This window comes from Amphimedon queenslandica, unplaced genomic scaffold, assembly GCF_000090795.2.
Source record: "Amphimedon queenslandica unplaced genomic scaffold, v1.1 AMPQUscaffold_13395, whole genome shotgun sequence".
Lineage (NCBI taxonomy): Eukaryota > Metazoa > Porifera > Demospongiae > Haplosclerida > Niphatidae > Amphimedon > Amphimedon queenslandica.
Genome location: NW_003546369.1, coordinates 105,191 through 129,669, shown reverse-complemented (window position 1 = coordinate 129,669; position 24,479 = coordinate 105,191). Strand labels below are relative to the sequence as shown.

The window sequence follows — 24,479 nt, the reverse complement described above, 5'->3', positions numbered from 1 at the left end:
GTTAGAGTTAGAATCTATGAAGTATGAGTTTGTTACAAGAGCTAAAGTGTACCAAAAATAGTTGATTTTGTTGTACCTATAACTGATTGCAACATAGCTTTACAGAGATAAAAAACTTGCTGTAGGTAGCTCTAAAAATTATATGTGCAATAGGCTATAGATCATAAGCAAGCGTTGTCCTGGAGCAACACAAATTTCCTTCAAAATCCTTCCAGAGCAACTTCAGCATTTTCATTTACTCTAATAGATCTATCTATGCACCTACATAGTGAATCTTAGTAATGCCAGTTGGGGAAATCACTGATAAAAAAGCTTCGTTTTTCTACACTTCTACGCAGTTTATGACACAATAGTTAGGCTCTATTTATTATATACAACCTAGTTTGTAGCATCTTAAGTTTAAAAGACTCTAACTGCTCTTTCTGGACAACAGGACCTCGTGTAAACTGTCGCGGTAAGCGATGTTTGAGCTACCATATCTCAAGAATGAAGAATTTAAGACAAATTTCCTACATTTAAAATCAATAAAAACTTTCAATTTATCGTTTAATGTGTTCTATTGCATTATTACCTTCGTCATGAGAGAGTTGCAGGAAACTCCTGACTACGTTTAGTGACATTACTGGCTCATGCTGGCTAGGAGAAGACAGACAAAGAAGTAAAGTGAAGAAAAACAACTTTTGGGAATCATTTGAGTTGACAGTGGGACTCCTCAGGACTTGAGCAAAGAGCAGCAAGGATTTGAAAACAGAGAAAAAGATGCCATCTTGCGAACACACACACACACACACGTAAGATCACCCACCTACACAATATAAATAATAAAAGAAAAAAATTTAGACTAAAACACACACATACATGTACATGTACATGACAGACAGGGTCCCCACAGGGGTGGGGACCCTGTCTGTCTCCATCCCTGTGGGGTTTTTTTACACACACACACACACACACACACACACACACACACACACACACACACACACACACACACACACACACACACACACACACACACTTATTACATTTACAGTAATGAATAATTAAAATCAATCAATTAATTGCATCATACATGTAATCAATAAAAGCACCACATGGCCCCTAATAATGGCTACCCAAGTCCACATTGGTCTCCAGTATGGCAGGGGATTTGTGTCAAAAATAGGGGTGGGCTGTATCATCATTGTGTGGTGGTGCATCATCATTGTGTGGTGGTGCATCATTATTGTGTGGTGGTGCATCATCATTGTGTGATGGTGCATCATCATTGTGTGGTGGTGCATCATTATTGTGTGGTGGTGCATCATTATTGTGTGGTGGTGCATCATTATTGTGTGGTGGTACATCATTATTGTGTGGTGGTGCGTCATTATTGTGTGGTGGTACATCATCATTGTGTGATGGTACATCATTGTGTGGACCAGGCCTGCAGGGTGGTTTACAGGTTCAGTAACCTCATCATTGTGTGGTGGTTCATTCATGTGGTGGTACATAATCATTGTGTGGTGGTTTAGTGGTACATCATCGGCATTGTGTGGTGGTCCATCATCATTGTGTGGTTGAACTAATACTTACTCTTTAAAAGAGATTTACAAAAGTTAAGGGAGGAGCTTGCAAAATGGATGAGGGAGTATTAAGAGAGGTGTTATTGGAAGAACTCTCTAGAATCAATCGAATTCTCTTAATCCCTGATTCTGACTCATTAAACAGTGCTTCTGTTCGTTTGGAGTGTCTGTATGGCCACATTTTGCGCATACACGAACAGAATGTTTCTTCTAATATAGTAAATGAAGAAGTTGTCGATACTATTCGTAAATTATTAAGTATTGTTAATAGTATCTCTGAAGATGATGGTTTCACTTGTGATAGCACTTGGCAACTACCAGATGTTATAGATGGCCATCGAGGACGACCTAAATATGATCTTCCACGAGACCAACTACAATATTTAATTGAAAATGGCTTTACTACCAGCAGAATTTGCTCAATGCTCTGTATATCATTAAGTACCCTTCGTCGAAGAATGTCTGAATATGGAATAAGGGTTAGGGATACATATTCTGATATATCTGATACTGCACTGAAAGACTTAGTTATGGAGGCACATTTGTCTTTTCCAAATGCTGGGTATCGATTTGTTCGTGGTTGGCTTCATCAGAGAGGATTAAGAATTCAAGAGTCCCGTATTCGCCAGTTAATGAGAGAGGTTGATCCTATAGGTACCAATAGATTTTTTCGGTCTATTCATCGACGTGAATACTCAGTAAGTGGACCCCAAGCACTATGGCATTTGGATGGAAACCATAAATTGATAAGGTAAATTAATTTTTTTGCTAAATAATAATCTATGCTCTTATGCAGATGGCGTTTTGTCATTCATGGTGCAATAGATGGGTTTTCTCGTGTTGTAGTATTTATGAATTGTTCTGCTAATAACTATGCACAGACTGTTCTGACTTTATTTGTAAAAGCTGTATCACAGTTTGGATTGCCTGCCAGGATTCGTTGTGACCAAGGGGTCGAGAATTATGATGCAGCCATGTTTATGCTGACTCACCCACTTCGAGCTTCTTCTATAAATCCTGTAATTGTTGGTAAAAGTGTACACAATCAGAGGATTGAACGCCTATGGAGAGACTTATTCCAAGGTGTATCATGTACATATTACTATCTATTCCATCACCTTGAACATATAGGGTTATTAAATCCTCTCAATGAGAATGACTTATTTTGCTTGCATTATGTTTACATGAATGTTATTAATCATCATTTGGAGGAATGGGTGAATGCTTGGAATGATCACAGGATGACTTCATGTCATAACATGAGTCCAATGCAGATGTGGATACATGGGTATTTCAGACTGAGGGGAACTAGTTGTACATTAGCTCAGGAAATGTTCAATGAACCTGTGGTAAGTTAAGTGTGAATTATTCTAAAGCTGTCATATAATAATAGGAACATAATTATGGAATTGATTGGTTTGGCCCTCTTCCAACTGAAGTAGAAGAAAATGAAACCAATGCCATTACAATTCCTTTGATCAGTTGTCCTCTTTCAGTAGCAAGCTATCAAGACTTGTTACAAAGTTTTCCAAATGATCATAGCAGTATTATGCAAGATAATTCCTACGGCATTGACACTTACATTAATGTTCGCAATTTTGTTTCAAGGGCAACAATTTAAACATGACTTTTTAATTACAGAATTTTTTAATATTCTTAGTAATAATCAAAGAAATTGAATTAAATGAGTCAAACTCTTCCAAATCCAATATGACCTTTCAAGCTCCAAACAAACATTTCTTCAAACTTTTCACTATTGTCATAAAATGCAGTTGGAATCCTAAGTATGAGGTCGCAAGTACTAGCAGTAGCAAGCAAATCATCAGAAAAACATATTGTAGGCTTGGTGTAGAAACCATCTGGAGGAACTTTAGTGGTACCAGTGCAAAATAGTAAGATATCCTCAAGTGTTACATACTCTCTCTGTGATTTTTCAACACCAGAGCTTATATCACTGACATTAGCACATATTTCTTTTTCTACACAACAATGACAACATTATACATACATAATTTTATTACAAAGCATATACATACCTTCACACTTCTCAATAAAATCTACAAACATTATATAAGTCGCTTCTTCAGTTTGTCTCCTAGGACTGTCCTTGTTACAATATTTAACTTGAAATATTTCTCGAAAAATTGCTAAAATACAACTAGTAACTACAATGAACAGTTTCATTTTTACCTGCAGTTAGTCTTCTTTGATTATCAACAAAGAAGTCCTTCATTATATCAGGGTACTCTTTAATAAGATCCAAAACCCCAAGAGATGCCAATCCTTCAGCAAATTGGTTAATCTCAGGAATAGAGACTTTTATACAATGGGATTTAATAATCTCTACGATTTCACTAACATCACCAATTGTCAAACAATTAATCGGTTTCCTGTACCCTGCATAGTTATAAAAATAAATTTAAAATTTTTTTTACATACACAATGATCTCAGAAACAAGTTAACTATGTATACTGGTTTATTTTGGCAGATTTTGTTTTTTTTGAAAAAATTAATTCTTTGTCTTCATAGTGCACATGATTTAGTTTGCAAGCTATGGACAACAAATTCTTGCACATGCTTGGAAATCCAGGATTTGCAATGACATTTCACCATGAAAATAAACTAGTATACAATGTATATTGAGAGAGTGAAAGAACTAAACAAACAATCCATGATAGAGGGAGGAGAGAAAGAGCATCTCCCATATTATATAGCCCTCCTACATGCAGACCTACTCAATTACAATAGGAATATATTTTCCAGTGCCTAACTCATTACATTCAAACACAATAATAGGCCAAGTGGTTTAATTAACTACACTTTTAAGGCATATGTTGATTAGACAAGGAACACAGATACCTTAGATGTGCAAGTATTATACTCAAAGGTCACATAGTAAAAGACAATATCACAATTACTATAATAAAGGTATTACCTGTTTCACACAAAATATCTAGATGTTCAGTTTCACTGAACACTTCCCTAACACTAGTGTCATCTTCACACTTCCGCAGCTATTTTAAAATATGCAACTGCTTATTTCATTCATTAGGGTAATTACCTTCTTTACAAGTTCTCGAAACGAACTCTGCATTATTCCATCATCACATATAACAGCCCCAACATAAACACCACTCCATATATAACTATAAACTCCTGGGTGAAGAACGGGAAACCCGATACCCCCTTGTATGATAGACATAGCTGTGTACATGCCAAGGAACTTGAGTTCAAATTTCTGTAGAAGAGACTAGCCTCAAACAGATTATATGCAATTCCAAACCTGAAGAGCTGCAGTGTTTTGAATAAAAGTAACTCCACTATCTCCTCCCACACAATAATGCTGACATCCCTTTTGAACCAGTAATTGCCAAAACTCTCGTCTGAGTCCACCATAATCCACAGCCTCCTCACCAACATAAGTCACCTGTAATTATTAATATTTCTCAAATAGTTAGCAAATCAAGACTAACCTTTATCACCTTCTTAGGATCAAATTTCTTTTTACTGCACTCTCTCATTGCATCTTGAATAAAAAAATTTCTCCTTACATCAATAAACATTATATCATCATCAAAATCCTCATATGAATCATTTTCCTTGACAGTAATTCCATTCTTAGTCTGAATAAACTTAATAACATCAGCCACGGAACTAATCTTCCTTTAAATGCAAATAAAAAAGCAATTATTATAATATCAATAATTCTGACATAACCCATGCACTAACTGGTTATCTTCAGCCACACCATCATGTACATCAGCAGGATTTTCCTACACCATAATTGATATCATTATTTAAACAAAAAACCTTACCTTATCTTCTGAATTCTTTAAACAGCCCATAAAAGACGGCAGGTTATCATCACTCTATAAAGAAATTAATTTTTCATAGCAACCAAGTAAGCACATACAGCCGCAGCCATGATCAACTGATTAATACCTTATTAGAAATTGGAGAATATGCTGGTGTAATTGGTGAATTATAAGGCAAAAAATCATCCACAGTATTTGCTATGTCAAGCTAAAAAATACATTAATAACAACATACATAAAAATTATGAAATTACACATACATCTACATCTGGCTCTGGTGGTACCATTTTTTCAACACTGACAATTGTTACCTCATCACTAAATAAAAACAGCTTGATAACAAATGCATCACTTCTATTGGTTAATACTTTTCTTCATGACAACTATCCATATGTTCCCTCAGTATAATCATTGGTATTGCTTTTTTGCATACTTCACATTTAATCCTTGGAACAGAATCTGGAATCTACATAATAGAATATAAAAGTTGGATACAATAAAAAAGTAAAAATTTTGTACCTCTACACCATGAGATACTGCTGGGCACTCTTCAAGCTCAATATCCTTTTGAAGCGGGCGTATGTAGCAATTGGCTTGACCAAGAACTTTTTTCAGAAACAATCCAGTATAGCCCTCTGGAGGGGGAACAATCACATTTAATTTCTTGGTATTATCATGTGTACGAAGCAGCTCATAGCCACCACAGTCAGCTATTTTAGGAAACTGAGCTAAAATTGCTACGTGAATCTCCATAGCAGTACTGGTCTCTGACAAATGAAGCTTGGCCTTACCAAGTCCATTGGCAGTCATGAGAGTATAATCTCCTGGTACCGAATCCATGTCTCTCTCAGGCAGACATACAAAAGTGTGAGTCCACCGGACTTCTTTTTTCGCTTTCTTTGCTCCACGTAGTTCCCCACCTCGACTTGTTGAGGTGCTTCTGCGTTTATATCCAAACAAATTTTGATGGATTTGATAAGGACTCAGCGATGGAGATGTACCAGCATGAGCAGGAGCGGTGAGGGGAGTAGTGGCTACAGTGGCAGCTGTAGCAACGGCTACAGGAGGAGCACTAGAATTTGCTGTAGCACCAGAAGTTGTCGTGCTGTTTAATAGGGACTGGAGTGATTCGACAAGACTTCTCGCTTGGTTCAGCATCACGTCCTCTCTTCTTCAAAGATGATCACAAGCAAGCAGCAACCGCATACACGTGTTGTATGGTCTAACCTTTAATTGTTTATTCATAATGGGTGTGGAAAATTTTGTTGATGCTAGCTAGTCATAGGTGTTAATAATAAAGGTATAAATAGATAGCAGTGGCGTTATATAATCAGTGTCAGGCAAAATTTATGAAAAGTTGCAAATAAAATTAATTACTATGCTCCCATGCTAACCATGCAGATAATGTGCGAACTGAGAGCTATAGCATCAGAATTTATCAGAGGTATGGCTGAGCTATGGCTTTGGACTATATGTGCCAAGAAGCAAAGCAATGAATTCTAAAAAAATTTCAGCTAAAAATTGAAGAATTATGAAGATAGAGAGCCAATAAAGAAAGATTTAACACCCACTTGCGGGGCGTGGCTGGGTACCTCTAGACTAGAACTCAGAGTTTCTGAATCAAAATTCACCAATTTTGTCATGATCCACTCTGTATAGCTAACAGGTAATGTTTAAGCAAGAATAAGAGTTAATTGCAAGCAGACATAAAAATTGGTCAATGTGTGCTCATTTCTGGCCTTCAAGGCCAGTAAAAGGCATAGTTCAACTTACTGGGCTTGAAGGCCAAGTTTGGTGAAAATCCCCCCACTTTATGTGTAATTGTAATAAACTTTTATTCTTGCTTAAACATTAACTGTTAGCCATACAAGATAGTTTCTGGTAAAATTGGTGAATTTTGATGCAGAAACCCTGAGTTCTAGCCCGTAAAATACCCAGCCACTCCCAGACTGAGTGGGCGTTAAGGCCTGGAAATCATGCTTTTAGCTCTGTATCTCGTTCATTTTAGACACTTTCTTAGTGAAATTTTTTTATGCAATATAATCTACATTTATGCCAAGCATTTAAGTATATGGAGTGGCAATAGTATGATTTTTTTCACTAGTTAAAAATTAAAATTAAAATTTGTGCTTTTTTTGTTAAAAGGCTAGCTTTACGATTATAAAACTTTCTGTAGTAAAACTAGCCAATTTTTAAAATTGGTTAATTTTACTACAGAAAGTTTTGTACCATCGTAAAGCAGGAAAACTAGAAATTTTGTTTTTGATTTTTTAACTAGTAAGAAAATCCTACTATTGCCACTCCAATTACTTGATTACTTGGCATAAATATAGATTATATTGCATAAAAAATTTCACTAAGAAAGTGTCTAAAATGAACGAGATACAGAGCTAAAAGCATGATTTCCAGGCCTTAACGCCCACTCAATCTTGGAGTGGCTGGGTATTTTACGGGCTAGAACTCAGTGTTTCTGCATCAAAATTCACCAATTTTACCAGAAACTATCTTGTATGGCTAAAAGTTAATGTTTAAGCAAGAATGAAAGTTTATTGCAATTACACATAACTTGGGGGGATTTTACCAAACTTGGCCTTTGAGCCAAGTAAGTTCAACATCTACTTTTACTGGCCTTGAAGGCCAGAAATGAGCACAAATTGACAAATTTTTATATTTGCTTGCAATTAATTTTCATTCTTGCTTAAACATTACCTGTTAGCTATACAGAGTAGATCATGACAAAATTGGTGAGTTTTGATGCAGAAACTCTGAAAGATACCCAGCCACTCCACACTTGAGTGGGTGTTAGTGCATGTCTTCCTCAGTTCCTCCTTTCCCCTTTTCTTTTCAGCTGCAATTCTTTCAGAGCTTATTACTTTACACCACTGCTAGCTAACTGTTCCAATGTGTTTCAGACATTTCATTTTTTTAAACTTTTAGTTGTAAGTACTAGCAGAAACATTATACGTAAGACTGAATGTACAAACTGCTCTTGATCTAATGGTTGCTACAATGTTTCTACTTGCTCAAAACATCATTTTTAATGTTTAAAAAATCACCATTATACACATTGACATTAGTTATACAATCCCTTTCTCTTTATCAGGTCTCTCTCTGGGCCACTCAGTCTCTTTTCCCCTTGTATGGTCCTATGTAAAAATGACAATAATAATAATAATAACTATTATTACTCTGTACAGCAGATTTATTTCGAGGATAACAAATTTCACAGATTTTTGAAGATTTGTGAAATTAAATTCCTTGAAAATCAATTTAATATGGTACAAGATGGCAGAAAAGTGGCAATTCGCAAAAATTAATTCCATGAATCTCCGGATACAGGCCATTCGCAAAAATTATCATCCTCGAAATAAACCAGCTATACAGTATTATAATAATGAGGAATTGTGAGCAGAGATAATAATAATACACACATTTCTTACCCAGAACAACTCCTTGAAGAAGCTCTTGGCCAACAACACCCACAAGGAGATAACACACTGTCTCCACTGTTGGCCCGTGTAGTGTAATGGATGAATAAACTCAAAATGAGTGTTTTAAATCCCCCATACATCTAAGGAATTACACAAGGGCTATTACTTGTAGAATCTAGTTCAATTACAATAAAAACTAACCATTAAACCTCTTTAAACTGGATAAACTTGGTTAACTTCATCCGGCACCATCTTGTCTCTTTACAGAAAACACGCCTACCATAGGCGGGGCGAGCATCACCTGATTATGGTGTAAAGAAAATCCGAGGGTCACACACTGACACGATGATGGCCACCACTCACACGCTGATTGGCCACTACCACACAATAACGAAGCACTACCACCACTTAACGACGAAGTACTACCACACAACGACGAAGTATCACCACACAATGATGAAGTACCACCACTCAATAATGAAGTACCACCACTCAATGATGAGCATCAACACCACCCAAGCAGCGCGGCGTGGCGTAGCCGCGCCGCGCTGCTTTTCACTTAATAAAAATTAATGTATATAATTTTGACACAAATCCCCCGCCATACTCCAGTACTAGCTACCCAGGCCCATACTACACTTCCAGAGGAACTAGATGTACATGTAGGTGAGTTACCATCTACAAACAAAGGCTATATAGTCCACAAAACCACAGAGCCTACACCAGTTTTACACATGCATGTACATGTACTACAAAAACTTAATATCAGCCTACTAAAGCAACTCTAGTTTAGGATTATAAAGATTACTCTGACCTGACTGAAGTGGATTTGGCAGAGCAGGGAGAGTTGGGCGCCCGAAAAAACGTTTTAACCTGCCACATCTGGCTCTCAAGGCCAGACTGCCGGTCCCTTCGGAGGGTCACATGAGAAAAACCACACCTCTTACTATAATGACTAACACGCATGAATAAGCAACAATAATGGTAACAAAAACTAAATAATAACAAATGTAGCCAAACCACATAAACAAAATTGGAGCAAAAGACCATCTGATGGCAACCTTATAACAAGGGTCAATGGGAGGGGATCACGGGCATTGGCCAATCATTCCAATCGAGGTGCACCCCAGCGCTAGGCTACGGCTATGGTTAGCTGGGTTCAGATATTTGTATATCTCCCAAAAACACACACACACACACACACACACACACACACACACACACACACACACACACACACACACACACACACACACACACTGACAGCACGAGCGCAGTACCCTCGCCTATACGCCTACGGCGTGGGCGAGGGCAATGACAGACACACACAACAACGGGCCTGCCTGAAATACGGATCCACGCGGATCAAATGCGGATCAGGCTGAAATGCGGAACGCTCGCGGATCTGTATTGAAGTACGGAACAACACGGAAACTATACAGATCTTTCTGCAAGAATGATAGCTATGCATCAGGAGAGAAATTTATCAGCTCTATTTGAGTCTTTGATAGGAACTTTATCATCCTTGCAGTTTCAGTACATGCAGGTAAGCTGATGCTTATGATCACTATGTCGATAATATTAGCCTGTATTTTATGACAGTTGAGATCTACAGATAAGCTGATATCCTCTTGAGCTATTCTCTTCAACTTTTGTAAACATGCAACCTTTGCCTGTGATAATAAGAAAACAGACTACTACTAGATCTAACTACTGAGCAGTCAACACACTCAACATTAGCTCAGTGTGCCTTCATGCAGTCAAGAGACAAGTCAAGTTATTTTAAAGTGCTATCATGGCTGTACCCCCCAAGTTCAACATAGATGGCAAAGTGGACCATTGTCTGGGAATTCCAGTCTTTGTTTTTTTACTTTATCACTGTTATTTTCTAATTATTATTATTCATTCTGCATGACTTATAGAATTATTATATTTTTAATCTTTATTATCATTATTCAGCTAACTACTATTATTATTTATTCATTCCATCAATCATTCACAGTCGTAGTCTCTTAAAATTTTACTATTAGCTATTGTTACTGATTCCTTTTGTTTATTGATTTAATCTCATTGTATTTCCCAATTTCAGTGTACTATATGCTTTGGTTTTATAATTGCAAAATCTAATTAAAGTGAGATGAATGTATAAGAAATATAAATCATGTGAATAAAATTCACTTGATAAGGGATCTATAGCAGTTTAAATAAATTTGTACTGTAAATGGGAAATGTATGTATGAACTAACTTGAAAATTAATGACTTTTAATAACATCAAATAATTTTTTAATTGGAATGGAGTACATTTTATAAAGCTATAAAACTTCCATACGCCCACAATGCCATTATAAAATAGTATGCATTAATGTTATAATGAAGATTGTATTTCTCCCCTTATCAGTGGTGATTCATAACCAGAAACATTTCACAGTCTGCACTACCTTGTGTATGACTATAGCTGTCTACATAAAAATTCAGAGCATTAATGTGTTGCAATAGAGACAGTTATACTTTCATTTCTCGTAGTAAAATAAAAATTCTTTTGTTATTCCTATTCAATCAAAGTTTGAAATATTCAGTTCATATATCAGCTGCTGCAGCAGTTTACTATTGTGTTAAAGCTATAATATCACTGTGTCATTAAAAACTTATGAATTTATTATAATTATTTCTTAAGGATCCATTATAAGATGTTATTGTTCTGAATCACATTCACACATAAATCTTGAAGTTATGGTCAGCTCAAGTAGATACTGTATATAAAAAAGAAACTGTAATCACCCCACCAAAATGCTTCATAGTCTTAATGAAACAATAATCAGCTTATATAGATCTAACTGTCATGAAAATTACTAGCAACTACGTTACTATGAAGTTTTATAGTCTAATTGAAACTATTATATCAGCTCAAACTGTCAATAAACTGACACTATAGTAAATGTAATCAACGAAAATAATATTATTGACATAGATCTAATGATCATAAACAGCCTACCTGTTCTGAAACTGCTAAAATGATGAAGTTCTTATCAAAAACTCAAATAGAGCTAATAAAAATTCCCTCCTGATGCATAGATATCATTCTTTCAGACAGATCAGTCAAGTTTCAATAGAGATCCGCGAGCGTTCCGCGTTGATCCGCATTTCAGCCCGATCCGCATTTGATCCTCATTTCAGGCTGGCCCCACAACAACTACTTATACCTCGCGTAGGCGAGGCCAATAATAGACTAGGCCTAGGCTCTAGACTTACTGTGTGTGGGCAGGTTATAATGTAACCATGGTAACAGTGATTTCATTGGGTCATCCAAATTCCGCCAGACAAGCACGAGTTGATGTTAAGCATGAAGCCAGACTCTATTCTAAAAATTGAGTCTGGCCCCACAAGACTAACAAGTACCTATACTTCGCATAGGTGAGGCCAATAATTTTGTTGCTCATAATCATGATAAATCATCATTATCATCATACAGCTGATAATACTACGAATTAGTAGCCTGTACATGTGATGTCATCGATTAGTTTTTTATGCATAGTTTATAATTATGACAAACTATTATACTCATTTTTTACTAAAGATAATTATAATCAAACAAATATTATAAAATTTTTAACGTCATGTTTCTGTCCTGTTTTCTAAATTACAGATATGCTTCACTACATTTGGTAGTTGTCGTATAAAAAATACTGTAAGTAATGAAATAATAATAAAAAAATTATTAGTATACTTACTCTTTGCTTTCGTTTTCTAAGACATCCCTTGTATGTAATAATAATGATAATCATTATTATTATTAAAACACCATTTAGTGATGCTGTAACTACAACAACATAATTAATGATATGCATGTACTATTATACTTACCAGAAATAATGATATAAAGAGCGATAGGTAAGCTGGTTGTAGGGAATGCAGTTGTAGGGTAAGTATCTGATAATGCAATGCATGAATGTGTAGTAAAAATACATACATACTTACCAAATTCTAGTATAAGTGGTTTACTACTACCAGCTTCATTAGTAAATACAATACTGAAATTACACTGTTGATATTGAGGAACTGATATCAGTTCTGTTATATTCATATAATTTTTTATTTTATTAGTTGTAATGCTATCAATTCCATTACATATTACAGTAATTGTAACATCTTCAGGAGCTTCACCGATACATTCCAATATAATCTATAAATTAATAAATAAATAATAATAATAAGAATAATAATATATGTACTAATTACTGGGATATAGAATTGGACAATAACCCGGCCTTGTGTATAAGATAATACATCAAGTGATGTGTTCTCAACAGCTCTAGGTACTTTAAAATGTCCAATAAACATAATAAGCTAAGTTAAGCCTACAATATATTTGTACCTTTTTGATATGAGAATGTATCATTATTAGATATTCCTTCTCTTAATTCGTTAACTCCAGTTATGACATATGTATAGCGAATAATAAATAAATTAGTATCCACAAACTGATAACTGGTATCATATACTGATACAGTATCCACTAGACTGCCAGCAATAGTATCATATATTCTTAGTATGTAATACTGTATAGGTACTCCATCATCAATTGTAGGAGCAGTCCATGTTATACTAATAGTAGAACAGTTTTCTGTTGAAGATGCAATGCTAGTAACTGGTCCAAAAAAACCTAATAAAATATGTTAATATTAAAAGATTTTATGTTTATACTTACTAAATCCAAAAGATGACATGTTATTAAATGTTCCTCCATTATTGCTCAATGATACATTAACAATAAACATATTTAAATTAGTTACCAAAGTACTTCCAGTTATCAGTTCATGATCATTGACTTGTGGTGTTATACTGGCATTGCTTATTACTGCATTATTGGTATTTAGTATATTAACTGTTATATTATTAGGATATTCAGCTTTACATAATGCACTGACCTAATATTGTGGGAATAAAAAGCTGATGTCATCAAAAAGTATACTCATGATGTTATGTAAACTATTATAATTGCATGGCATGCATATACTAATGGTGTATTGAGCTTACATTAATACTGATACTTAGTAATATTTGTTGTCCATCAATTAATGGCACCACTGACACATTAGGAGTAATAAGAGGAACTGAGAGATATACTATGAACATATACGTGAAGCGATAATAATGCTAACCTTTTTCATAATAGAAACTGATATCATTAGATAAACCTATTCCAACATCATTAATAGGGGAAACTGATACTATATTTATGATACAAGGATCAGGATTAGTAGCAGATAATGTAATATTAGTATTATTAGTAGTAGTAGTAATGTTCACTAATCCATTGACTATATACATGTAGTATCCAGTGATAGGTACATTATCCAGTGTATAGGGAGCTTTCCATATTAATAATACACTGGATCCATTAATAAACGTATAATCCAAATCAATCACACTGTCCAATAGACCTAAAAAGAAAATGTTAATGCATATACACATACACACTAACCTTGTATCATTAATATTGATGTATTACTAAATACTGCTTGAAGAGGCTCATCAGTAATAGCTGTACATGTCACTTCAGTATTATTATTATATTCATAAGCTATTGCTTCTAGCTCTGCTCTTATAGTACCACCAATATTAGTTGTTGTTACACTAAATCCTTTAGCTACAACAGCTTCATCAGTAGCTACTTCATTATTAACTCTGAAACCAAGCTCATCAGCCACAGCTTCACAAGAAAAGACAACAGTAGAGTTGAGTGTTGTATTAATAGACACTGGCTGTACTGTTATAACTATAAAAAGAATTAATGATAATTTAGTAAGTGTACTTCCTACTGACTGGTTATCATGGTTATTATGTGTGGTTAGCTGTGCTTTGTCCTTTGAAATCATTTGCAATGGTATTTTTGTGTTGTTGAAAACTGCAAAAACTGGTGATGACCTTAGAGTCAATTTTGGAAAAAACACAGGCTATAATAGTCTTTGTTTTGTTCCAAAAAATTGCTACTTACAAATTCTAGTTGAAATCAGCTCAAACTTATAAGGACACTAATATGTATCAGAAAATGTAATAAAAATTGGAGATGATTTCAGAGTGATTTTGGAAAAAAAGATAGACTATTATAGTCTGTTTCCATTGTCTCTTATACCTTTTCTTTTTCTTTAGTCTCACTACCCAGGCCTTTCTCTACAGCCATTTGACTGTAGGGGAGGGCCCTGCATGCATGCATGGGCAACGAGACTATTCTCTCTCTCCTTCTCTTCTCATACATAACCATTGACAACCACATTTAACCATAGATAACCCACACATTTAACCATAAATTACGATTGATAACCACAGTTATAACCATACCATATGAGTAAAAACTCCGTGAGATTTTTTATTTAATTTTAGGGATTTTGTGGGTGATTTCTTATAGAAATACTCACTGTATATGCGTAGCACATGTATGTAATGCATGTGTGCATACAAAATGTAAGTAACAGTATAAAATCATATAATTGTGATAAATAATGACTACTATCAGCAGTGGGTCAAAGGGAAGGTCCTATAGAGGGTCAGAGTGAGAATATGATTTATCTTAAAAACTTGTAAAGCCGGTGAAATTTAATCCCCTTGAAATAAAAAAATTAAGAGCTTTTCATGCCCTCAAATTTTTTGTACGGGTATAGTAGGTAAAGTCTGTTCACTTTCACCTGACCCCTGGCTTTTTTCAATTAATAAAATTAATAACTACGTCACATCCGCATTCTTTATGTCATTGAGTTTATACAGGGACATCCAAAAAAGGCTAAGGCCTTATCATTTTGGCCCGATCTTTTTATCTAAAGGACGGGAAGGACCTAATGATTCTAATGGTGCAAACAAAATTTCTAAATTCCATGTTTATCAAAAGTCATAACAAAAAATCAATAGGTCAGGTGAAACTGAATAGACTTTAGTATACGGTTTAGGGCAATAATTATACACATGCATCACTGATATTATATCAATAAGCGATGACAGATTATTTCCAATTTTTGGTGATATACAACTCCTATAACTAAATCTAGCGACATCACACTTACCAGCGCAATGAATGTACTGCAGCCACAAAAATAAAAGTAGATTCGACATCATTCTTCAGGATAAACAAAAGGCTCAAATAAAGGCGTGGCACTCTGAAGTGCTTAGTCAGCTCAATCTATGGTCAGATCAGGCCACTGCAAAAATGACCTTTTAATAGCACCAGTGGTAGATGCTAGGTCATGTCTTGCATGAATAACATAGTCGCGTAGCCTAACTGACCTGAGTTAACTCGTAATTATGTTCTTTGTAATTGGGATCTTGGTTTTGCTTTTCTTTGCTCAGTTGAGTCGTGAGAGTAAGTATCATCCTGTACTTACTTTATAAGCTTTCATATGTATATTAGTACTATATACACATATATATATATATTTTATATACAGATCCGGATATAACAGTACAGCCTCTGTCTATTAATACAACACTCAACTCTACTGTTGTCTTCTCTTGTGAAGGAACTGGTGACAAGCTTAGTTTCAGAGTTAATAATAAATTAGCTACTGATAAAGCTGTTATAGCCAAAGGATTTCGTGTTACGACAACTAATAATGGCGGTAGTAGAAGTGCAAAGCTAAAAGCAATAGCTTATGATGATAATAATAATACAAAGGTGACATGTAGAGCTATTACTTATGATCCTCTTGAGGTTGTGTCCAGTGCATCAGTATTAATGATACAAGGTTAGAGTGTATATTCATTCTCACGCTGAAGGCTATTTTTAAAGATAGCCTCTTGACACTGTCCAACAGCAATCTACTAATGATTACTAACCTCAAAGCCAAGTCACACTGTCACTCGTTACGACTGAAGTGCTTGGAAATTTATCAGTAAATGAAAATTTTAACACTTTTAAGCACATGTAACTTCAGTCATAAGAAGTAACGTTGCAGTGTGAATTAGCTTTTTTCTATACTTCCAAAATGGTATTCAATTTTATGTGTGCATGGGTAGCATAGGGCAAGCAAATTTATGATATTTTGCTTTTTCTCCAAAATTTCATTAGTTATGTCTTTCATAATTTTAGCTTCCTTTTCCACAGTATCAGATTTGAAATTTTAATTTATAATTTAGGAGGATACTCCTTTTTTTATAATTATCACAATGTCATCTAAAAATACTTTGTTCAAAATTGAGTAACTGAGCCTCCATTTTATTCATGAGTAATTATATTAAGTGGTAGCAACCCACAACAGCTTTTTATGACATCTGTGTAACCCGCTGGACTTGCAGCTGACTGTCTAAATAACCTACCTACTCCTGCCTACTACCCCCTCTTTTCAGAACTATAGTTGCATAATTGGTATTAGTCTCACAGGCCTGACCCACTAAGTTGGTATGCCAGTAAACTGCACTAGAGAAGCAGTGACTCCATAATCGGGGATTAATTTTCTCCTAGATTTGGGAAATTTTTGCACCATCTGGGGACTAGGGAAGGATTTTTTAAAATACCCAGAATCTGGGGATTTTTTTTATTGCCTTAAAGTAATAATACTCATAGGAAAATAGTTATATTTAATAATAATTATTATTTATAGCAAAGTTAATTAATTATATTGACAAAAGAGGTGTGGTTTGGATTAATAAATCCATTAATTGACATTTAGAGTTTACTTTTAAATGAGGTTAAAGCCCACCAGGTCTGCGCATGCGTAGTAGTTGAGCGATCAGAGAGCGTGTAGAAGTGTCTGCTTCGAACTTGGGAGTCAAACAATTTTTATTTGGTGTTACTTTTCTTTTCTTTGTTGTCTCTGAGTCGCGGGATGTCTGACACGGAGGAGACAGATGGGACTGGTGCCGGAGATGGGACTCGGTTGAGAGCTGGGACGCTGGTCAGCGGGGGGACTCCCCCCGGGCCATCAGGGGCCTCGAGTACCAGCGGGTCCTCGGCAGTGCCCATGGAGCTGATTGCCTCTATGATTTCTTGTGCTGTGAGGGAGGGCTTTGGAGGTCCCATGACCACACCTGGGGGGACTTTACCAATTCCCAGCACCACTCTAGCTCCAGCTGCTGGAGGTTTGCATGCTGGTCTGGTGACGGTAGGCTCGGGGGGGACTCTTCGGTTCCAGCTGTTACGTCAGGTGAGCAATGAGGGGGTGAGTAGGGGGAGTACAGGAGCAGGGAACGAGAGAATGGAAGGTAAGCATTACTGGTGTAGCCTAGCAAGTCAGAACACCACAGCAATATCAGTTTCTTTCTTAATCCATTGAGATGGCGGCATCAGGGCCTCAGAATCTTGAGATACCACACAAATGTCAACAAGGACAGCGGTCAGGTTTGGCCCCAGCGTCCACTGTATGTGGGGTGTGGCACTTGGTACAGAACACCCAGCAATTATTAAATGTCTCCTTATTTAGGGAGTATCAATTTGTCAACCCCACTAGTTAGCACACCCTCCGTCACCGGTGGGTCAGCAGTAACTAGGACCACTCCCACTACCGAAGGCAGAGGCATCCCGTGGTCATTGCCAGACTGGCTAAAGCTGCCAGAGCCTTCAGTCACACCCCCCTCCGTAAAGCAACCATTGGCTATCTCCTCAGCCCTGCCACCTATTCCAGCAAGGGCAGTGGAAAAGATCGAAAAAGGGGTATTCATTGATTTCCGAGAGTTGCTACACGACAACATGGCATTATTTAACACCCTGCAAGAGCTGGAATTGTCAGCCAATTCTTCCGTCCAAAAAATGAGGGACATCTCCGACCCGCTGTCGTGGGCCTACTGTTTCCTGTCCTTTGTGGCAGTATCAGTGAAGGACAAACACACAAGGGATCTCATGGCTTATGGGCAAGTCATTATCCAGATGGCCCGGAGCCATGGGGGCCTGGGGTGGGTAAACTATGACAAGAGATTTTGCCAACAGATGGCAGCGGGTATGCCTTTGCAATGGGCAGAAGTCAATCCCTCTCTAATGGCAGCAACAGTTCTGAGAGGGGCAGCATCAATCCCAGCAAAGACCTGTTTGCGGTGCTTCTCCTGGGACTATCAGCGAGAGGAGTGTGCCCTGGTGAGCCTGGACAGCTCTCTCAGAGCTCTACTAAGGACCAGGACGTATCCATCCAGGGTGCCAGACTATTGTTGCCGGTTCAACTCTGGGACCTATTTGTATTCAAGCGAACGATGTCGCTACAACCATAGCTGCTCCTCATGTGGCAAGGCAGGCCACCCTGCTGTGCAGTGCCCCAAAGGGAAGACGAAGCCGTGGACAACCCCATCCCCATCAACCTAATACACAAACTCCCCACTTGGTTACATATAGTTATCACCTCATGTAACGGCATAGTCAGTATTCAAAGTCATTTAATATGTATTCCATGCATCAACTATATACCCAATTTATATCTAAGAATGGCCCCTGCCATGGGGTAGGCCGTTTTCATTCAGCACTCAATCTCATGTCAGCGATCAGACAGTATCACTAATTATAATTCTAGATTTACAACCGATGATCAGTGATGACAGCATCTAGCATCACCACAGTTATGTTTTTGATTCTTAATCAACAATTGCTTAATAATTTGGAAAATGAAAATAGTAAAATTTTATTAAAAATAAAAATTAAAGAATTTAAAAATTAAAAATAAATAAATAAAGTAAAATATAAAATGAAATGCATAGACTCATTCAAAGGGGGGAGGCAGGGTGAAAGTTAGTAGCGGGGTAAGCCGTAGGTTTGCTAGGGGGGGACTCAGCAAGGTAATAGCTAATGAACAGAAGAGCTGATGGGGACATAGTAGTTGGTACCATGAACACAAAAAAATAATAATAATAAATAAATAATTAAAGTCACACATGACCTGCTGAGTGAGTGGATCCTATTATGGGGAGTGCAGTTTGGGCTTCACTAACAGCAGATGGAGGCTGGCAGTTCAGCGAATGGGAGTTGCAACATCTAGGGACACACAGGTAGGTAGTAAGGGTTTTCATAGTCATGCAGTGGTTAAATAATGAAAGGGGAAAGGAGTCAGAATGATCTGGGAGCATTGGCAAGTAGCCACCATTCAACTACATTGCCACTGGGGCTCATTAATAACAAATCATACAAATTATACCAGCAGTGATAGCTGATGTGAGTGCAGATAATAGCTAAGAATTAATATGTAGCATGGAGAAACAATTGATACTTGCTAGCAATAATTCATATTGATCATGGGCAACATTTTTGTAACACTTTGGATTAGGTCAGAAAATGAGATAAATGCATAAATAACAAAAAAGAAAAAAAATGAATGGAATATAATTGATTTAATAAAAGATGAATATAATCTGAAGTAGTAGTGCTAAGAGCAGAGGCCTCGGGGCCAGCTAACGATGAATTAGTGGGGTGGGGCTAATTAGGGATGTCCAATGGTTAATGCTGGTTCCCTCCAATAGGAACCCAGGCATGGAGGAGAAGCCATACCCTTATATCCACCAACTCCTCACACTGGAAGGCACCCCATTTCCTATGGGTGGGGGAGTGGAGGGCTTCCTCCCACTAACCGAATGGTTACCGTTTCTGCAGTTTCTCCCTGACCAATCCTTTGCAGCCTTTCTGGCTCGTGGGATAGGCAGTGGTTTTCAGATCGGCATTGACAGAAATCACCAGTTTCAAGCTGAGGACTCTAAACATCCTTCTGCCCAAAAAATGAGGCCATTGTGTCAGCCTACATTCTGGAGGAATTCGGAGGGGGAAAGCTACGCTTAGCAGCCCCCAGTGAAGCGGTGCATGTCAGCCCAATTGCTATAATACTGAAAACAACCCAGCCAGGAAAGTACCGCTTGATTGTGGATTTGTCTGTACCAGAAGGCAGCAGCGTAAACGATGGCATCTCTCCAGCCCTTGCCACGCTATCATACACATCGGTTGACGAGGCAGTGGCAATGGTAATCGAGGCCGGTCAGAGTGCATGGATGGCAAAACTCGACATCCAGTCAGCATACAGGAAAGTACCTATTCACCCAGCAGACCAACCACTGCTTGGTATCCATTGGAGGGGCATCACATTCTGTGATCAGGTACCTTTTGGTCTACGGTCGGCGCCCCTATTGTTCACGGCTGTGGCCGATGGCCTGTCATGGGCAATGGAGTGCTGTGGGGTCCACAACTTAATCCATTACCTTGATGATTTTTTCTTCTGCTCCAGAGCCGAGTCCAATGAATGCGAACGGGCACTGAGGACCGCTGTGGGGCTCTGCCAGCCCTTGCACAAATATTACATTCCTGGGAATTGAAATCGATTTGGACCGGTGAGAGCTGCGTCTCCCTGAGGACAAACACTCCCATCTGATGAGTATCCTCCAGGAGTGGAAGTGCCACGAGAAACGGTCAGTAACAAAGAGACAGCTCCAGTCTTTGGTGGGTCTATTGAACTATGCGGCCCACATTGTCCATCCCGGAAGGCTGTTCACATGGTCGCTCATTGAGGCCTCGAAGATTCCACAGGAGCCCGACCATTGGGGGCGTCTGAATGTGGAATGTAGGTCTGACGTCAGTTGGTGGCAGGAATTTTTGTGGTTTTGGAACGGTTGGTCATTCTACCCATGGGCCGCAATAGTGTACTCTGATGGCTGGGGCTGTGGCGCTGTTCATCTACCCGTGGGCCAGAAGTTCCAGTTGCAATGGCCAGAGTCATGGCAGTCAATTACTATTGCGGCGAAGGAGCTGCTTCCCATTGTTGTCAGTGTGGCCTTATGGGGATGGGAGTGGGCTGGTTCCAGGGTTTTAATTTGATGTGACAATGAAGCAGTCGTCTCATTTCTGCGATTGGGTTCAGCAAAGAACCCCCTGCTAGCCCACTTGTTGAAACTTTTGTCACTACTCTCCGCATTGCAAAAAATTCAGTTGGTGGCAGTGCACATAGCCGGTCATGCCAATGGGGCAGCTGATGCTCTGTCTCATGGTAACATGACATTATTTTTCTCTCTCTTGCCACAGGCCAGTCGGGCCCTTGCACAGTGCCAATTCAGCTACTCGAGCTGTTGTGGGACCGGGAGGCAGCCTGGATGTCAGAAGTTTGGATGCAGAGGCTAGACGCCTTTTTGTTTCAGGACTTTTGGGACGAACAAAGAGTAAATATGTTTCTGCAAAGCGTCAGTACGTGCAGTTCTGCTTCAAAGCAGGCATTAATCCTCTCCCTATAACAGAGCAAACAGCTTGCTGTTTTGTAACCCATTTATATCAAGAAGGTCTCCACCCAGCTTCAATGTCTGTGTATCTGTCAGCCCTCCGGCATTTGAGTATAGAGGCTGGGCTGGGGGTAGCATCTCGAAGGTCATGGCCCCAGTTAGGTTATGTCGTTAAAGGGGTGGAGAGGGAGAACAGAGATACCCCATCCAGACGGAGGCTCCCAGTCACATTGGATATCATGAGAAATCTGAAAGCAGCATGGGAGTCTGGGCTGGAGGACCAGTTTACCGCACGTCTGCTGTGAGCAGTAGCATGTACTACATTCTTTGGTTGTTTCAGATTGGGGGAGCTCCTTCTATCAAAAGGAACAGAAGTGCCAGCGGTGAGTGACTCAGACGTTGTTTTCCATAAGGCGTGGGTCCGATCATGGATGGTGATTGGCTTACGTTTCTCAAAAACAGACCAAAAGGGCAAGGGTACGAAGATTCACATCGGTGCTACTTCAACCGATATTTGTCCAGTAGTGGCCCTCCAGAACTACATGGTGGTACGCCCAGCTGGGCAGGGGCCTGTTTTTGTGAGTTTAGATGGCTCTCCCCTGCTTAAATCAACTTTCATTCAACTGGTAAGGAAGGCGCTGCACCACAGGGGGGTGGAGCAGGCCTAGTACTCTGGCCACAGTTTCCAGATAGGAGCAGCCACAGTGGCCGCAGAGGCGGGGGGTTCCGGTCCATCTACTAAAAGCAATGGGGCGATGGAACTCAGACGCATACCTGGCATACATCCGGACGTCACCAGAGACCCTTGTAGTACTGGCTCCGAAAATGGTGTCAAGTCGCCAACACCTAGGGACTCATTAATGTATTTTGTGTTAAACGGGTGTTCGATAGTTTTCTTTTTATTGATCATGTTTATTTTGTTCATTATGTGCAACTAATGTTTTCATGCCTGCCAATTGACTCATTACACTCACACCAACACTCTTAACCCACACAAACCATGGGAGATTTTGGGGCGTGGCCGTAAGTCCTAACCCTTGGTGAGGCCTCCCAGCCAATTTTCCATTATCTTAGCATGCATTTACCCTTCTTCATGTTAGTGGAGGGAGTGATCAGTTTAGGGTTGTTATAACCAGTTTATGAAGTTTGGTGCTTAGCATGTATATAATCCTAAACTATAAGCCTCCACTGTAATGAGGGGTACCATTAGGTTGTTATAATCGGCTGATGGGGAGGATGTAATTTCAGGGGAAAAGATTGAGAGCCAGGCCCTGCAATTACAAGACAGGCTTCCTAGAAGGCAGCTTGTCTGTTAGGGGTGGGGTGAGCTCAAGGGTCTGCATCAAGGTAAGTGTGAGGAGGGGCCCCTATGGCTTGGTATGTGGGGCCAGTATTCTTCTGCAGGCCTGTAAGGAGTTAATTCGTATAGGAGAGTAAGGAGACTAGGAGTGGTTAAATCTACAAATTTTTGACATGATTAATAAAATTTTGAGGATTTTAATGAAAAATATGGGGATTTTGGTAAAAATCTAGGGATTTTTGTCAAAATTTGAAATCTAGGGATTTTTGAGGAAAAAAATTGCCTAAGTTAGGAGTTTTCTAATTAATGCTCCTGGAGACTGTAGAGAAAAGACCCTTGATATCCACACCCACTTTTGGTAGAGATGGGGCGAATCCAGAAATTTGCAATTGATTCCGATTCCAAATACTTTTGGGACTGGAATCAATGGAATTGAATACTGATTTTGAGTATATACTACTTCTGCGCATGCACAAAACCATGTGTTATCTATTACAGCACTAAAAATGCAATAACAATAAATGATTAGTGTAGTTAACTACTGATTTTTAACTACCATAATATTTACAAATGTGGTTGGTAATTTGGAATTGTTTCAAATGATTTCTACTTCTCTTTTGATGTGAGTACGATTCCCAGACATTGAATCAGTTACTCTAAAATCATCTATCATGTATTTACATTTATTTGAGTGATTTGTTACAGGTAACTACTTGTACCAGGCTTTCTTTTACCAACTATAGTGTATTATTGTCTAAACAGAAAGTGTATTGTTAAATGTGTATTATTATTTTTAAAAGACATTTTACATTTGGGCTTTAACATGTAAGTCAAAAAACTCATTTCACATCACACCATCGTCACAGACACTGTTGTGCTTAGGCTGAAGGTGTAGTCAAAATAGGAGTCATCAATGTAGTGCTGATTAGATCGTGTAATAAACTTCAATATTCAAGTATCTGCAGCTACAGGGGCGGATTTATGGGGGGCTGTGGTCCCCCACAATTCCATGATCTTTTCACCACACCCACATAAAATGAAGAGGCAGAGTATCTTAAATTTTTCTGCTAGTAAGAGTAAAAGACCTAACAACCAGTGACTCAGATTCAGATTCATCAGAGCCTGAGGATTCATTAAGCCAGGCATACACTAGGCAACATGTTGCTTGCAACATCTGTGGCTACTTTGATCTTGTAAGCAACATGTTGCCA

General features: G+C 38.2%; 4 protein-coding genes and 4 long non-coding RNA genes across 8 annotated transcripts in view; 3 read left to right on the top strand and 5 right to left on the bottom strand.

Moving 5' to 3' along the window:
* Positions 1–438: 438 nt before the first annotated feature.
* On the bottom strand, positions 439–786 carry LOC109582233 (uncharacterized). Its single transcript, XR_002184977.1, has 2 exons — positions 572–786; positions 439–509 (listed from the first exon to the last, which is right to left on the bottom strand). It is a non-coding gene; the product is annotated as an uncharacterized LOC109582233 (long non-coding RNA).
* Positions 787–1,464: 678 nt separating this feature from the next.
* LOC109582204 (uncharacterized) lies at positions 1,465–3,186 on the top strand. The gene is made up of 4 exons (XM_019996853.1): positions 1,465–2,316; positions 2,362–2,648; positions 2,697–2,914; positions 2,959–3,186. The coding sequence occupies exons 1-4, from the start codon at positions 1,619–1,621 to the stop codon at positions 3,184–3,186; spliced, it is 1,431 nt and encodes a 476-aa protein (XP_019852412.1). The 5' UTR covers positions 1,465–1,618.
* On the bottom strand, positions 3,162–5,330 carry LOC109582230 (G2/M phase-specific E3 ubiquitin-protein ligase-like). Its single transcript, XM_019996884.1, has 8 exons — positions 5,296–5,330; positions 5,040–5,229; positions 4,850–4,993; positions 4,628–4,804; positions 4,502–4,580; positions 3,756–3,962; positions 3,602–3,712; positions 3,162–3,544 (listed from the first exon to the last, which is right to left on the bottom strand). Exons 2-8 carry the CDS (start codon positions 5,127–5,129, stop codon positions 3,255–3,257), a joined length of 1,098 nt encoding a protein of 365 aa, XP_019852443.1. The 5' UTR covers positions 5,130–5,229; positions 5,296–5,330; the 3' UTR covers positions 3,162–3,254.
* A 326-nt stretch (positions 5,331–5,656) lies between these two features.
* LOC109582234 (uncharacterized) lies at positions 5,657–5,930 on the bottom strand. The gene is made up of 3 exons (XR_002184978.1): positions 5,901–5,930; positions 5,750–5,847; positions 5,657–5,699 (listed from the first exon to the last, which is right to left on the bottom strand). It is a non-coding gene; the product is annotated as an uncharacterized LOC109582234 (long non-coding RNA).
* A 2,450-nt stretch (positions 5,931–8,380) lies between these two features.
* LOC109582231 (uncharacterized) lies at positions 8,381–9,305 on the bottom strand. Its single transcript, XR_002184975.1, has 4 exons — positions 9,176–9,305; positions 9,014–9,113; positions 8,822–8,971; positions 8,381–8,527 (listed from the first exon to the last, which is right to left on the bottom strand). It is a non-coding gene; the product is annotated as an uncharacterized LOC109582231 (long non-coding RNA).
* Positions 9,306–9,605: 300 nt separating this feature from the next.
* On the top strand, positions 9,606–10,939 carry LOC109582232 (uncharacterized). Its single transcript, XR_002184976.1, has 2 exons — positions 9,606–10,358; positions 10,415–10,939. It is a non-coding gene; the product is annotated as an uncharacterized LOC109582232 (long non-coding RNA).
* A 1,413-nt stretch (positions 10,940–12,352) lies between these two features.
* Positions 12,353–14,131, bottom strand: LOC109582235 (uncharacterized). Its single transcript, XM_019996885.1, has 9 exons — positions 13,973–14,131; positions 13,848–13,924; positions 13,519–13,738; positions 13,186–13,473; positions 13,050–13,129; positions 12,789–12,993; positions 12,675–12,740; positions 12,542–12,630; positions 12,353–12,496 (listed from the first exon to the last, which is right to left on the bottom strand). The coding sequence occupies exons 3-9, from the start codon at positions 13,586–13,588 to the stop codon at positions 12,467–12,469; spliced, it is 828 nt and encodes a 275-aa protein (XP_019852444.1). The 5' UTR covers positions 13,589–13,738; positions 13,848–13,924; positions 13,973–14,131; the 3' UTR covers positions 12,353–12,466.
* An 8,264-nt stretch (positions 14,132–22,395) lies between these two features.
* LOC109582203 (uncharacterized) overlaps positions 22,396–24,479 on the top strand; it is a 7,645-nt gene continuing 5,561 nt past the window's right edge. Inside the window, exon 1 of the mRNA XM_019996852.1 lies at positions 22,396–22,546. Within this exon, the coding sequence (XP_019852411.1) occupies positions 22,396–22,546 (151 nt within the window). The remainder of the gene's footprint in view (positions 22,547–24,479) is intronic.

Excerpts from the sequence above, each read along its gene's own strand:
- LOC109582204 (XM_019996853.1), top strand. The coding sequence starts at position 1,619 with ATGGATGAGGGAGTATTAAGAGAGGTGTTATTGGAAGAACTCTCTAGA. Across the intron at positions 2,317-2,361 it reads GGAAACCATAAATTGATAAG|ATGGCGTTTTGTCATTCATG; the intron begins GTAAATTAATTT and ends GCTCTTATGCAG. Across the intron at positions 2,915-2,958 it reads AAATGTTCAATGAACCTGTG|GAACATAATTATGGAATTGA; the intron begins GTAAGTTAAGTG and ends ATATAATAATAG.
- LOC109582230 (XM_019996884.1), bottom strand. The coding sequence starts at position 5,129 with ATGTTTATTGATGTAAGGAGAAATTTTTTTATTCAAGATGCAATGAGA. Across the intron at positions 3,713-3,755 it reads TCAAAGAAGACTAACTGCAG|CAATTTTTCGAGAAATATTT; the intron begins GTAAAAATGAAA and ends GTTGTATTTTAG. Across the intron at positions 3,545-3,601 it reads TTTTATTGAGAAGTGTGAAG|AAAAAGAAATATGTGCTAAT; the intron begins GTATGTATATGC and ends ATTGTTGTGTAG.
- LOC109582235 (XM_019996885.1), bottom strand. The coding sequence starts at position 13,588 with ATGTTTATTGTTAATGTATCATTGAGCAATAATGGAGGAACATTTAAT. Across the intron at positions 13,474-13,518 it reads CATGTCATCTTTTGGATTTA|GTTTTTTTGGACCAGTTACT; the intron begins GTAAGTATAAAC and ends ATATTTTATTAG. Across the intron at positions 12,497-12,541 it reads TTAGAAAACGAAAGCAAAGA|TATTTTTTATACGACAACTA; the intron begins GTAAGTATACTA and ends CATTACTTACAG.